The following is a 12,287-nucleotide window of genomic DNA, read 5'->3' as shown; positions in this document are numbered from 1 at the left end:
TTTTTTTAATATATAAGGCTTCAGCTCTACCTTAATACAACAAAACCTGAAAGAAAGCTTTCAAGCTCAAGCTAATAGGCTAAGCTGAAAAAGGTTTATTAGCCTCTTAAAACTCAGTCCAAATGACCGAACAACAAAACTGCCCTCACTCTGTGTCACCTCATTAATGCTTCCTTCTCTTGGCTCCATCTCCTGATATGGCCGGTAAAGGAAGCATTCCAATTAGCTAGATAAGTCGTCATACAGAACCATTTACAAAGAATCAGAACTTACTATGATGCACTCAAAATAAGCATGCAATTTGTCTCCATTTATTGCTTTACGATGCATGTGAGAATTCTGGAATGCCCAAAACATTCAAGGACTTAGTGCATAATAAGCAAGGCACGAAACTAGGCACCACTGGCTCAATGACCATAATTTTTAAACTAAAACTTTGTATACACATATTAACAAAATAATTTTATGTAACTTCCAAGTATATGCAACAAACTGAGTGACATGGTTTAGATACTGACATACCAGAATTCCCAAAGCATTCCAATGCTAAAGACATCTGAACACTTTAAATCAGAAGTAGTAACTCCTCCCTAAAATGGAAAAACAGGCTATACAGTCACTGTACAAAAGACTCTTCAAGTCTTAGAATCTTAGGACTGATGAATTTTTTTTTTAATTTAGCTCTATATGAATGTAACTCTTTAAACATCAACCATCTTCTGATTTCATAACTGAAATTGACAAACACTGTAAGGTGGTATGTCAGAATCTAGAAGCAGATCTTAAAAGAGATCTCTGATACCTAATTGTTGGCTTTGCTCTTTTGCAGACACATGCAGAATTTCCAGCTGCAAGAGACAAAAGTTCCTAGAAAGTCGGACCATCCTGTAAAATAGTGTCATAATATATTTGGGCTGAGAGGCAAAAGAATAGAGAAATAAAAAGAAGAAAAACACAAAAGTTTTATTTCCCTCTATCATGGTCTCAAAAAGAATCCATCTATTTTCAAAAATGCAGTATTCTAATAACTAATTACTGCTTCCTCAGTCATGATGTATTTTTTTAATATATAAGGCTTCAGCTCTACCTTAATGTACATTTATGAAACTGATTTGAGATTGCAGCAACAGGTCTATGTCCTCAGCTGAGAGGTGAATGCCAAACACCTAACTGTTAAGGAATATGAATTTTTTCTTTGACTTCTTATATGAAATATAATTGGTGACTTATCACTGAATATTGGCTGTACAAAAAGATGGAAAAATTATAAAATAAAATGGGTTAAAATGCTGAAAATGTCAAGATCACAAAAGACTGATTTTACAAACTGAAATCTTATTTCAGTGCCTTCATCATTTGCACCTGATGACTACATTTTAAAAAAGGAGTGGAATACCAAGGAGGCTTTGGCTAAGACTGTCACTTGAGCTCTCTCTAGAAATCAACAATTTTCTCAAACCAGAACAACCGTATGTGCCATTTTTCATAGTTCCAACAAGGAGGCTGACAATAACACCCTTCAAAATATAAGTAAATAAAACTCCCTGACAGGGAGTATGCTGTTCCTATTTCTGTGTATATATTTACCTGAATAGGAAATAATGTTTAACAGTTTTTCTTAGGTAAACTTCAATGCCAAGATCAAACCAGATTGTAATATTTATCATCAGAATCTGATATTCTGCTGTGATATTATATACATTATACATCATATATATGCTATATCTGCTAAATATAATAAATTTTATTCTCCTAATGAAACTATTTTATATAGCTAAGTAATTCAATAGAAGTTCAAAACAAAATGTGATTTCTTAAATACACCAAAATAAGTATATTTTCAGGAGAAGAGCATCTTTGCTAAAGGGAAGAATTTGTTTACACTTACCGGTATCCTACACCCACCTGTGCCTGACCATTCTATTTAGTCTCACTTCTTCAACTATAAAATAAGTGTCACCATAAGCTACTGTTGTAGACCCAAGGCATTCGTGGATTTCAATATTAATGGTTCTATTCTTGAGTGACCCTGAAAATACATTAATATGCTGTCATTTGTAATTCTGTGTCAGCAGTGATTGAACTGCCATTCCCAGGTGAGTGGACTGAGTGTAACCACTCAGGTCTCAAATTCCATTTGATGATGCTCTGGTTCTCGTGAATGAGTGGTAAGTATAATTATTGTCCTTTTATATACATGAAAAGTGGCCAGTGGCATTATAATATAAAACACTGGAATTATAGAAAGTTGGAATTCAAAATCTCACTACATCCCTCTTAAATATCAAGAAAATGCTACAGCAGGAACTTGCTGAAAATATTGACAAAATGATTACTTTACTATTTATCAAAGTTCCATATCATTAATCATCATCATTCTTTTTAGTTCTGGAACGTCCAATATTTTCACAAAATTCTCAAACTGGTAACTGGATTTGCAAAAAGGAGAGCATGTCTAGAAAAATGCTGTTTTCCAATCAGGTCACTCTGACTGAATTCTTTATTTGGTTTCATAATTAGTTTCAACTTTACACATAGCTGACACAAAAAAGATAAGGAAAAGCATAAGAGGCCAATTATAGAAGTTATAAATGCACAGTATATCAAAGTCATGTTCCATATCTCTAAAATTACAAATAAAAACAGGTCATAAAGAAACAAACTGATTTAAAAAGGCATTATTTCTAAACGAATATAAACAAACGTTAGAGTAAACCTCTAATGAGATTCTAAGGTGTTACTTTTTTCACATTTTAACCGGATGTCTTAAAATAGATTACTCATTTAAAATAGAGGTTCTTCCCCACCGTTCCCAAAAAACTATTATTTTTTTAAATGTTAATTTTTCTAATTGATGGAATTTCAGAATCACTGAAATTTCTCTGAATCCCAGTCTCAAGGGTTGCCTTAAGCCTTAAATTTACAAAATGTTTTTGCAAATAATGCTCTTATACTGGGTTTACATTATAGTAAAATGCTAAAAGGAAATACTAATGAATAGATCAGTCTAATTTGTGATTAACATCATTAATCTGCATGTTTTTCACTAAGTCCTTAAAGGAATTTGTTCTCCTAAGTATATTAACCATGACCAAATCTTGTTGTTTATTATTAATTATATTAGCAGACCCCCTTCTTCACATCCAGTGCTGACATAAACTTCAGCCACCAAACACTAAGTTTAATTATAGTAAATTTCAATTAATGATACCGAATTAATGAGGTTTTACTATAATCAAATGGAAAACCAGATACATGGAGTAACTCAACTGATGGCAACAAACATCAGTAAAAAAAAAAATTCACAATGAGCTGCTCTTCTTGACACACCACAGAAGAAATGATATTTTTTAATACTCCATTTCAAGATTCAAACATGACAGTTATTACTGATGTAGCATTTTTTCATTCCTTTTTAAGTAATATTCAGTCTTATTCAGCTAGAAACACTCGCGGTTTGAATTCTTATTAATATTTTACTTAGCTACCATCATCTGGCTTGTATGACTTAGGTATCTTTCCAGAATATTCCTATGTCAACACAAGTAGTACAAAGGCTGACATCACACCGAAAGACAGCAACTTTGCATTGCCCACAGCCAAAAGCAATACAAAGCACAAGAGCTCCCTACCTAGAGTTTTTAAGAAACAGTCCAAAACTCCTCACAGAAATTTACCTCTCAACCACCTGCCATGGTATCTAGAGTTTCTACCATTAAAAATCAGTTTGGGTTAAGGTAAAACACTCCTTGCAAAACACTCAGAGATGGGACAGAGGGAAGAAGTGTAACAGATCAATGCACTCATCAAATACAGCTGAATCTCCTTCAAGTATTTAACTGTCATGGAGTAGAGATCTATAGCCAGGAGGGAATGTTAGGGCTAGACAAGGAGGAATTATAGGCAGGAACAGGCAGGAAGAAATGAAGAGAAGCCAAAATTTGAAAAAGGCATGTGGAGCACCACTGCAAAGAAAAAACAGACTATCAGATGTGTTGAGGGGGAGAAAGGGAAATAGTTATTCTTCTCTTTATTGCCCTCGGTTTTTTGCCATATAGTTAGTTATGCAATGCTTCTTTTTAAAAAAAAATGTAAAACAGTAAATGGGTCAAATTATTCTCATTTCCAACAAATGACATTACCAAGATGTTGCCTCTGAATTTTTTATACTTTCCATTGTTTTTATCCAAGAACAGTCAAAATGAAACAGCACCAGTTTTGTAGTAACTTTTTTCTGAGGTCATCTAAATGAATGCTCTTCATCTCAAACACTGCCATTCCTTTTCATTCTTAAGATTTAGAAAACTGATCAGTCTCGGACACACTTAACAGATGCTGCAAACCTAAAAAATTATAGAGTTAGCTGAGACTTAAAATCAACCTGTCTATAAAGTTGCATTCTGCAAGTAAAAATCAAGAAAGCCGTCCCATCAGGGTATTACTATAAACAAAACCACAAGCACAGCTTTTTTTGTAAATAGCAATTTGTTACAAAACAAAAGCCATATCACACTAATGAAGATAACTGTAAACAAACACCATGGTGTGCCATGGTAATAATGATCCAAACACTTCTTACTTCTGTATTCAGTAAATACTACTAGTTGTACTTCATATAAGGAAAGAAGCTTTTAAGAAGCAAAAAAATTTTCTCAAGGATAATCCTTTTTGCATTAAAGAAAAAGCACTGAGATAAAGTACTAACAAAATTTATAGTAAAGCTATGTAACTTTACTACAGTTTGTGAATCATATCTTAAATTTTTGTAAATGCGAAGTCATATGGTAATCTCTTTTCCATCAGCATACATGTACTTTGTACTCACTATGCATATGTTTACATACTCAAGGGGAAATGCTGCTTCATAGAAGACTGATAATCTAAATAGATTATCACTCAAATAACTAGTCGTAAAAATCATACATATAACAATGTTTAATCCAGTGTTCAATAATGACTTTTAAGCCAATAATATAGCATCTATAAGAAAGCATAAGGGAAAAAGTGGCAGTGTGTCAAAACCTTGAAATCAAGATTCATCAATAAAACTTTTTTCTAAACAAAATTTCAGATTTAAAATTTCACATCAAGATCCCTATCAAAACATGCAAAATTAACTTTTCCTTTTTTGAATCTATCAACCACATTTGCAATTCGGTTCTGCAAAAATATATAAACCAAATTATTGGAGTTATGGGTGGGTGTAGGTACTTATAATAGAAAGCCATCTATAACATAGCACAGTATTGGAAAAAAAGGCAGCAAGCAAACCACAGAATGGCTGAAAAGTCTAAGTGAGCCATGGAATGGCTGAATGGGTTCTTTCACCTTAACTGGTGAAGACCCAAATTATAATGTGAACAATTACTTTTATATTCATAACTTAATGAAAAATTTACATTTACATTGAGAATCCACACTTTGTGATTTAAAACAGGGACCGTGAATTTATGTGTGCAGTTATGAGTGTTTTTTAATTGCTGACAGGTTTACAGCTCTCATCTGAATTAAGCTTTACATTAATTGTTTCAAGAACAGGTAACCTTAACATACATATTGGAACTACAACTAAATGTCACACATTTGGAGATGTTTCTGAAATATTAGTAAAAGGTCTTAATTTTTGAAAATGTCAACAGAGTCCTTAGGACAAAGCACAGTTCCTCTGAATTTGAATTGACTATATACACGAGTGTCCATGCCTGCAGTTGTGCATCTGTCGTCCTATTTCAAGTCATTTTTGCAGAGATATTTCCTCCTTATTTTGAAGGATGTATGCATACTGCACTGAAGCAGGAATGATTCTAATTCAATCAAAACAAAATATTTTATTCTCTTAAAAAAATCTTTTCTCTCACCACCACACACACACACACAAAAAAAAAAAAAAAAAAAAAAAACTGAGCAAACCTGAATGAAGGAATGCACAGTTTTGAAGTCCTAGAAGGACATGGGAATCCTGGTCTTCAGGCTGCCGGGTTACTTCACCTAAGTGCTCAGGGTGCAAATGACTTTATTGCCATGCCCTCCACTTGCATGCTCTGGCAATGTTAAGACACTAATTCTGTTCTACATACAACTATCTATTTATCTCGGTTTCTCTCTCACAGTCTCACTCTTTCTCTCCTTCCACCAGCCACCGCTGAGACCACTCCGCGCCTAGCCCACGCCTATCTCTGCTCTGCTGGGTGTCCTGACCCCCGTAATTAGGGATACTGGTGGGTTCACTCTGTGGTCTCATCCTTCCAGGATTCGTAGGCTGGTACCTCCCCCACTTCACCAAGTAGAACAGAGGCTTCCCCGGAACGATAGAGGAAGGAGTACCTGCCCCCATCCTCACCCCCACGCATCCCGGCGTCTTTTCGCCAGGAACCCTAGAGCCATCCCCGCCAGTGCATGATCCCGGGGCATTGGAAAGAGCCAGTGTAAGAGTCAAATAGGCCGGTAACAAGGGGGTGCCAGGGGCACGGAGAGCGAGCGGGGTGAGGTTACCACAGGGGCAAGGGAGGGGTGAGCTCCAGCTGGAACCGTTCAGGAGCACTGACAGGTCGCCGAGGGAAGATGCGGGGCGGAGAGGGAGGCTGAACTGCCCGACGCGCCTCCCTAAGGGCCTCCGGGGGAATCCCGGGGCGGCGTCGGCGGGGCTCTCGGGTCCTTCCCTGCCTCCCGCCGCCCCGCGCGGCCGGCCCCACGCTCCGCCCGCGGCCACCCCTGCCCGCGGAAGGAAGCGCCGGGCGCCCCCACGCTCTCCCGCGCTCTCGCGAGTCCTGTGCAGGCTCTTTGGGGAAGGGGGAGGCGGCGCGGAGGTACTGCTGCAATGGGGCGCCGAGAGCCCTGCCAGAGCCTGGCCGTCGGTGAAAAGCCACGACCACATAAAAATGCCATATAAATTTTTTAAAAGCCATAAATCACCCCTCCCTCTGCAAAAGAAAACCATAAACCCGATCCCATGCAAGCCTGCGAGCAGCCACCCACTTCCTATTTCTGTCACAGCAGCTACACCCTGCCAGCAGCCACCCCCCGGGCGCCCCGGGCGCCCCTCCCGCCCCGCCAACCCCGCCGCTCGCAGACTGACGCCCCGCAAATACAAATGCCCCAGGTGCGGCTGGGTGGGAGGCGTGGGGGCAGGCAGCTAGAAGGAGGGGGCCCGAGGATTACACAATATCCTAGAAGGTCCGTGGCTGGGGCCGGCGAGAACCCGGGGCGGGGGAGGGGAGGCGGCCGCCCGGGTGCCTGCGGCACGCGCTGCCCGGCGACCGCGGCGCGCCGCTTACCTTTCACCACCCTGTCGGTCGTCGACAACTTGGGGTCTATTGCTTTGGGCTCGGACATCTCCAGTCGCCGGGGGACAGCGACGCGCCGCTCGTCCGTCCTGCTGCACACCGACCGGACCTGCGGGCCAGACGCTCGCCGCCGCCGCCGCCGCCGCGCTGCACACCGCTCGGCTGAGGTCTGGGCTCTGCGCTGGCTTTAAAGTTACTGCCTTCCCCGCGCGTCCCTCCTCCGCCTCCGCCGCCGCCGCTCCGGGCTGCGCGTGTGTGATGGTTATTTATTTATTTTCTAAGCACGCCTCTCGGTTCTTCTTTTATCTTGGGGCAGTGGGGGATGGGAGGAGAGGAGCACACACGAGCGCCCACCCTGGCACGGCGCTCGGCACCGCGGAATGCAGCCCCACGCGCGCACACACGGCCGGGACTACGACCGATCACATGGGGAGGGCCGGGGGCGAGAGGGGAGAGGCAGGGCCGCCGATGTCAGCGCTCCCGGCCGCGCCTGGGCGTCCCCGGCGGCGGAGAGCGGCCGCCGCAGCCGCTGCTTCCCCCACCCGGCGCCGCCGCTGGTCCGGGCCGCCGGAGACGTCCTGCCGCCTCGCTCGCTCGCGCCCGCTTCTGCCTTCCCGCGGCGCTCCTTCCCTCGCACACGCACAGCCGCGGAGCTTCCCAGACAGTCCCGGGCGCAACCTACCCTCCGCCGCCGCCGCCGCGCCCGCCGCCGCCGCCGCGCCCGCCGCCGCCACCTCCCCTTCCTCCCCCCCGCCCCCGCCTCTAGCGCCGGGGCAGCCTCCGCCTTCCCTCGGAGCACTCCCTCAGCTCCCCACGCCGTCGTCGGGGCTGCGGGAGTTCATTGGTCGCTGCGCACGCCACTCACTGCTGGTAGCGGCCTCCCCGCGGGTCCCGCCTCCCGCTCCACCTCGCGGGCCCGCCCCCAGCTCTGTTTTCCCGGAGCCGCGAGTCCGGCGGGCCTGCCGACTGCACCGCCCAGTTCCCGCTCAGGTGTCACTGTTGCCGGCCGGTCGGGATTAGGGAAGGATAATGGGCACGGGACGTGGCTGGGAGGAGAGGGGCTCCACCACGCCACCCCGGCCCCGTTTGGCTTCCTCTACTGGACCCCGTAACGCACACCCGCGCGGCTTTGGCAACCATGCCCTGTCGGCCGGGTTAAGCCGCAGTGTGAGTGGCCAAGTGCGGAGGGTGTCTCCGGGTGTGTGCGTGGCCCAGAGAGGACGAAAAGGGAGGCGGCAGGGGAGGGGAGGGAGTGGGGGTGGGAGGCGACCGAGAGGGCGGAGGAAGGAGCAGCGCGGGGAGCTTCGGGACCGGCACAGCTGCTCTCGCTGTCGCAGCTGTCCGGGGAGGATCGCCAAAAGGGCGACGGATAAACACCGTACCTTGGGGAGACGGGCTCCGCCTGTGATGGATGTACGGTTGTTTTCATATTTGGGCATTTTTGTGGGCGGTGTAGTGGTTATTGATGTTTCCCACCCATGCATCCACACCTCCCGAGGAAGGGGCTGCACCCGAGCGTCGTGGGCGGGGGACCTGGAGTAGTGTTCAGGGCGCCATGGGATGCGGGAGCGGGATGCTCTAGGAGGATGGGGACGGAGTCTAAGGGACCCCAGGCAACTCTGAGGCACCAGAGACCTCCCTGCTGTTTTTCCAGGGAGAAATGAAGGGGTGGGAGAAACACCAAAGAGAACATCGACTTTTCCTTGTTCACCCACGCACCCGCAGCCACTGAACAGGACTGGCGACCTTTCCTTTCCCCCTCCTCCCAATCACTCGACACTCCCTTGGTGCCCCGATGCCTGCAGGGCCTTGAAATACAACTCTGGTACCTCCCGTTGAAAGGAAAGGAGAGAATGCAACGTGCGAGAGGCCAGAGTAACAATGGCCCAATGCACCTTTCTGACCTGCCTGCCCTGCACTGACACCGAATGAGAAGAGGGTCTCCCTCTACCAGAAGGTCACTTCCGCACAGCCCCTCTCTCCAACTAACCTCAGCACCAAGGACAGGCAAAGAGATTGGAGCTTCTTTGGAAATAATGAAGAGAGCTGAGCAAATTTCTCACCCTCCATCTTTCCTGTTTTATTTCCAAGACCCTTCAATATTATGTTTTTCCTATTTCACGAATTGGACCATGAGCCCAGTAAAAGGCCTAATAAAAGATTTAGGAAGCTAGGAGATGGAGCAAGAAAAAGTGTTTTGGGGCACAGGGATTAAAGTTCAAACTGGAAAATAAGCTTTAGGAATTGACTCATGGCACTGGAGTATGACTTGAGCGATGTGGCCTACAAAGAAAGAACAGATGCTCACACTAGAAGGCAGGAGGGTTTCTGTGGAGTTCCCCAAGCAAAAGAGACCATGCAGGGTGTATCCACCTGCTCAGGGAGGCCAGCTCTAAGATTCTGCTGCTCAATTCACAACTCCAGGGTACTGTTTGGTGAATAGGCAGACAGTACATTCAATAAATATGTATTATGCTCCTTTCATATGCCAGACACAGTGGTAGGTAATTTGTATGAGGGAAGAGGCATTTGAAAATGGTCCTTGCCCTCAATAAAACCTACAGTCAAGTAAAAATGACATAAAAATAAGAGCTCTGAGAGGCTACTGTAACGCCTCAGAAAGGGGTTGTTGAAAACAGCCTCCTGAGCATGAGCAGAGCTAGTTGCTAAGGCAGATTTGGGAGGTTGGTCCCTGGCCAGCTGGCTCAGAGCAAGCCAGAGATGCCCAGGCCTGTGGGTGAGAAGAGGACTTAATTGAGGAAAACCCAAGAAACCATGTCCAGGGATGCTCACTTCTAGGGCCATGGTGTTCTTTCCCGCCTGTTGCAAAAAGAAGTGCTGTGCCATTCCCACCGTTATTTGGACTCACTTTTCAGGTTTAGGAAAACGCCTTTGAACCAAGATGAGAGGCTTAAAATGTCAGCACCCTAGAAAAGTTTTATGATACAGATAGGAGATAAAGGCACACCTTTGAGGCACACCCTTCAGTCTGCTACAAGTCTAGGACACCTCCCAGCTGAGGTATGTGTGGGGAAAAGAAGTTATGAGTCATAATCACTTTACAACACATCTTATTTTCATAGGTACCTTTAATTGCATGTGTATGATTGTGTACAGTTGCAACAAAAACACATCTTAGACAAAATTGGAGCCTAACTCTAAGAAAACTAGACATCAACATATTATCTAGGGACTAGTTATGTCCACATACCTGGCCTACTGAAATAGCCAAATCATCTTTTTTATTCAGGTATTTTTTTTTCAGATGTCCTACTATCTGCTACTGCCATTTTTTTTTCATCCTGTTAGACTGCCTGAGCAGTCCTTGATTATATTACCACTTAATAAGATTACCTCACACACGGAATTTCCATCTTCACGGAGTTCCTGAAATTCCTGGATGCTGACTTTGACAATGTCCTCTGCTTATGAAAAAAAGAAAGGAAAAGAGAGAAAACCTTGGCAAAAAATCCAACTTGCCATTTTAGTAGCAAATTACTAAAAATTGCCTTTCCCCTTCCTTAGTTTGCTTCTCTCTGGGAAGCATCTGTCCAGGTAGTGATTCCATTTCCTAGTCTGCACCTGCTTACATTTAAGTAGGCCTGTCGACTAGGTCTGGGCTATGAGCTGTGGGCTGAAGTGTTTCATCAGTTTCAGGCCAAAGTAGTTAAGCAGCAGATATGCCTTCTCCATCTTATGGCTTCCTCTCCTATAGCTGAATGCAGAGGCTTCTAGAACCCAAATGGAAAAGCTGAGTGCCTGAAATACTGCATAGAAGAATGGTGCTCACCTACTAGGAAACTGCGTTAGACTTTACATGAAGAAGAAATTAATTTTTATTGAGTTGCTACATTGAAATTTAGGGATACGTTTGTTAGGATAGCTAGTGTAACCAAATTAATGCACAAAACTTACTTACGATGTTAGTTCAAAAAGTAATATCCAGAATTATGGTGTATGTTTCATATAATAGAACTACAAAAAACCTAAAAATACTATTTCTTTTAATATATAAGCACCAAATTTGACTTTTATAAATAGATTATTCATATAACAGTTGTTTTGAAAACCTGTTCTATGCAAGGTATTGTACTACATGATGTACGAATGTATGGAGCAAAGAATTCAATGACTCAGTCCCTTTATTCAAGGATCTCAAGTATTGTTATACATGAATTATGTACATGTCATCTTTGCAACATTTAGGGATAGGGTGCTACTTCCTCTCACTACTGGAGAATGCAAACTAATTTTAGTATTCACTTTATCAAAACTAATTATGAAGATATGTGTAGACAAAAAAGAAAATATTGATTTGGAGTCATGTGTCCACTCAAATGCTCCAAGTCACAGCTTACCTTCATTGGTGCAAATAATAATAAATGAACAATACAGTATTTTAGTTTTCTATTGAGTGTTTTGCTAGATCTGGAGGCTTTTTTCTTTTTTTAAGAAAAAAATAAAGACACTGTATTCTATATTCTGTTGTGAGAATAACCTGATTTTGAAATTTTGGACTTTGGTTCTTAGATAAATGTACTAACATTTTGACATTAAGATCTGAATAAGAACATCTGGTTTTGGCTCTCCTAAGGCGTGTGCTTCATTCTGCATAGTTGACAGCAAACAGCAGCAGTATGTCTGGCCCATTCTAACCTGATCTGGTGGAGCATAGTGCTGAAGAACGTGCAAACTAGACAGCCAGTCCTGGTGGGGCCATGAATGTGTATGAGATCGTGATTTATTATCCTAAAGCAAACTCCTCTGACATTCACTTCTAACATGTCAAGTTTTATGCTCTTTACTATAGAGGCTCAATGAAATATATTATTCAACATGGATTTTATTTGAGGTTTAAGCTAAAAGGGCTTCTTATTGTTTATCTTTTAGATTGCTCTTAAAATTTTATTGAGTCTTGGTTTGTTCAGCAGGCAGTTTCCCTCATTTAGAAACATAATTTCTCAAAGAACATAAAAAATTGCTAAACCAAATGTATTCAGGATA

At 43.2% G+C, this 12,287-nt stretch overlaps 1 protein-coding gene across 2 annotated transcripts in view; it reads right to left on the bottom strand.

Annotated features, from left to right (window-relative positions):
* Positions 1-8,001, bottom strand: part of PPP3CA (protein phosphatase 3 catalytic subunit alpha) — a 313,266-nt gene extending 305,265 nt beyond the window's left edge. The window contains exon 1 of one of the 2 annotated variants that reach the window (XM_037020090.2): positions 7,275-8,001. In XM_037020090.2, coding sequence (XP_036875985.2) covers positions 7,275-7,332 — 58 coding nt within the window. In that variant the 5' untranslated portion in view covers positions 7,333-8,001. The remainder of the gene's footprint in view (positions 1-7,274) is intronic. The other variant, XM_037020092.2, reaches the window with a different exon arrangement.
* Positions 8,002-12,287: the final 4,286 nt, after the last annotated feature.

This window comes from Manis javanica, chromosome 5 (genome assembly GCF_040802235.1).
Source record: "Manis javanica isolate MJ-LG chromosome 5, MJ_LKY, whole genome shotgun sequence".
In the NCBI taxonomy this organism is placed as follows: Eukaryota; Metazoa; Chordata; class Mammalia; order Pholidota; family Manidae; genus Manis; species Manis javanica.
The sequence above is the reverse complement of the archived record's forward strand: the minus strand, read 5'-3'. Positions and strand labels throughout refer to the sequence as shown.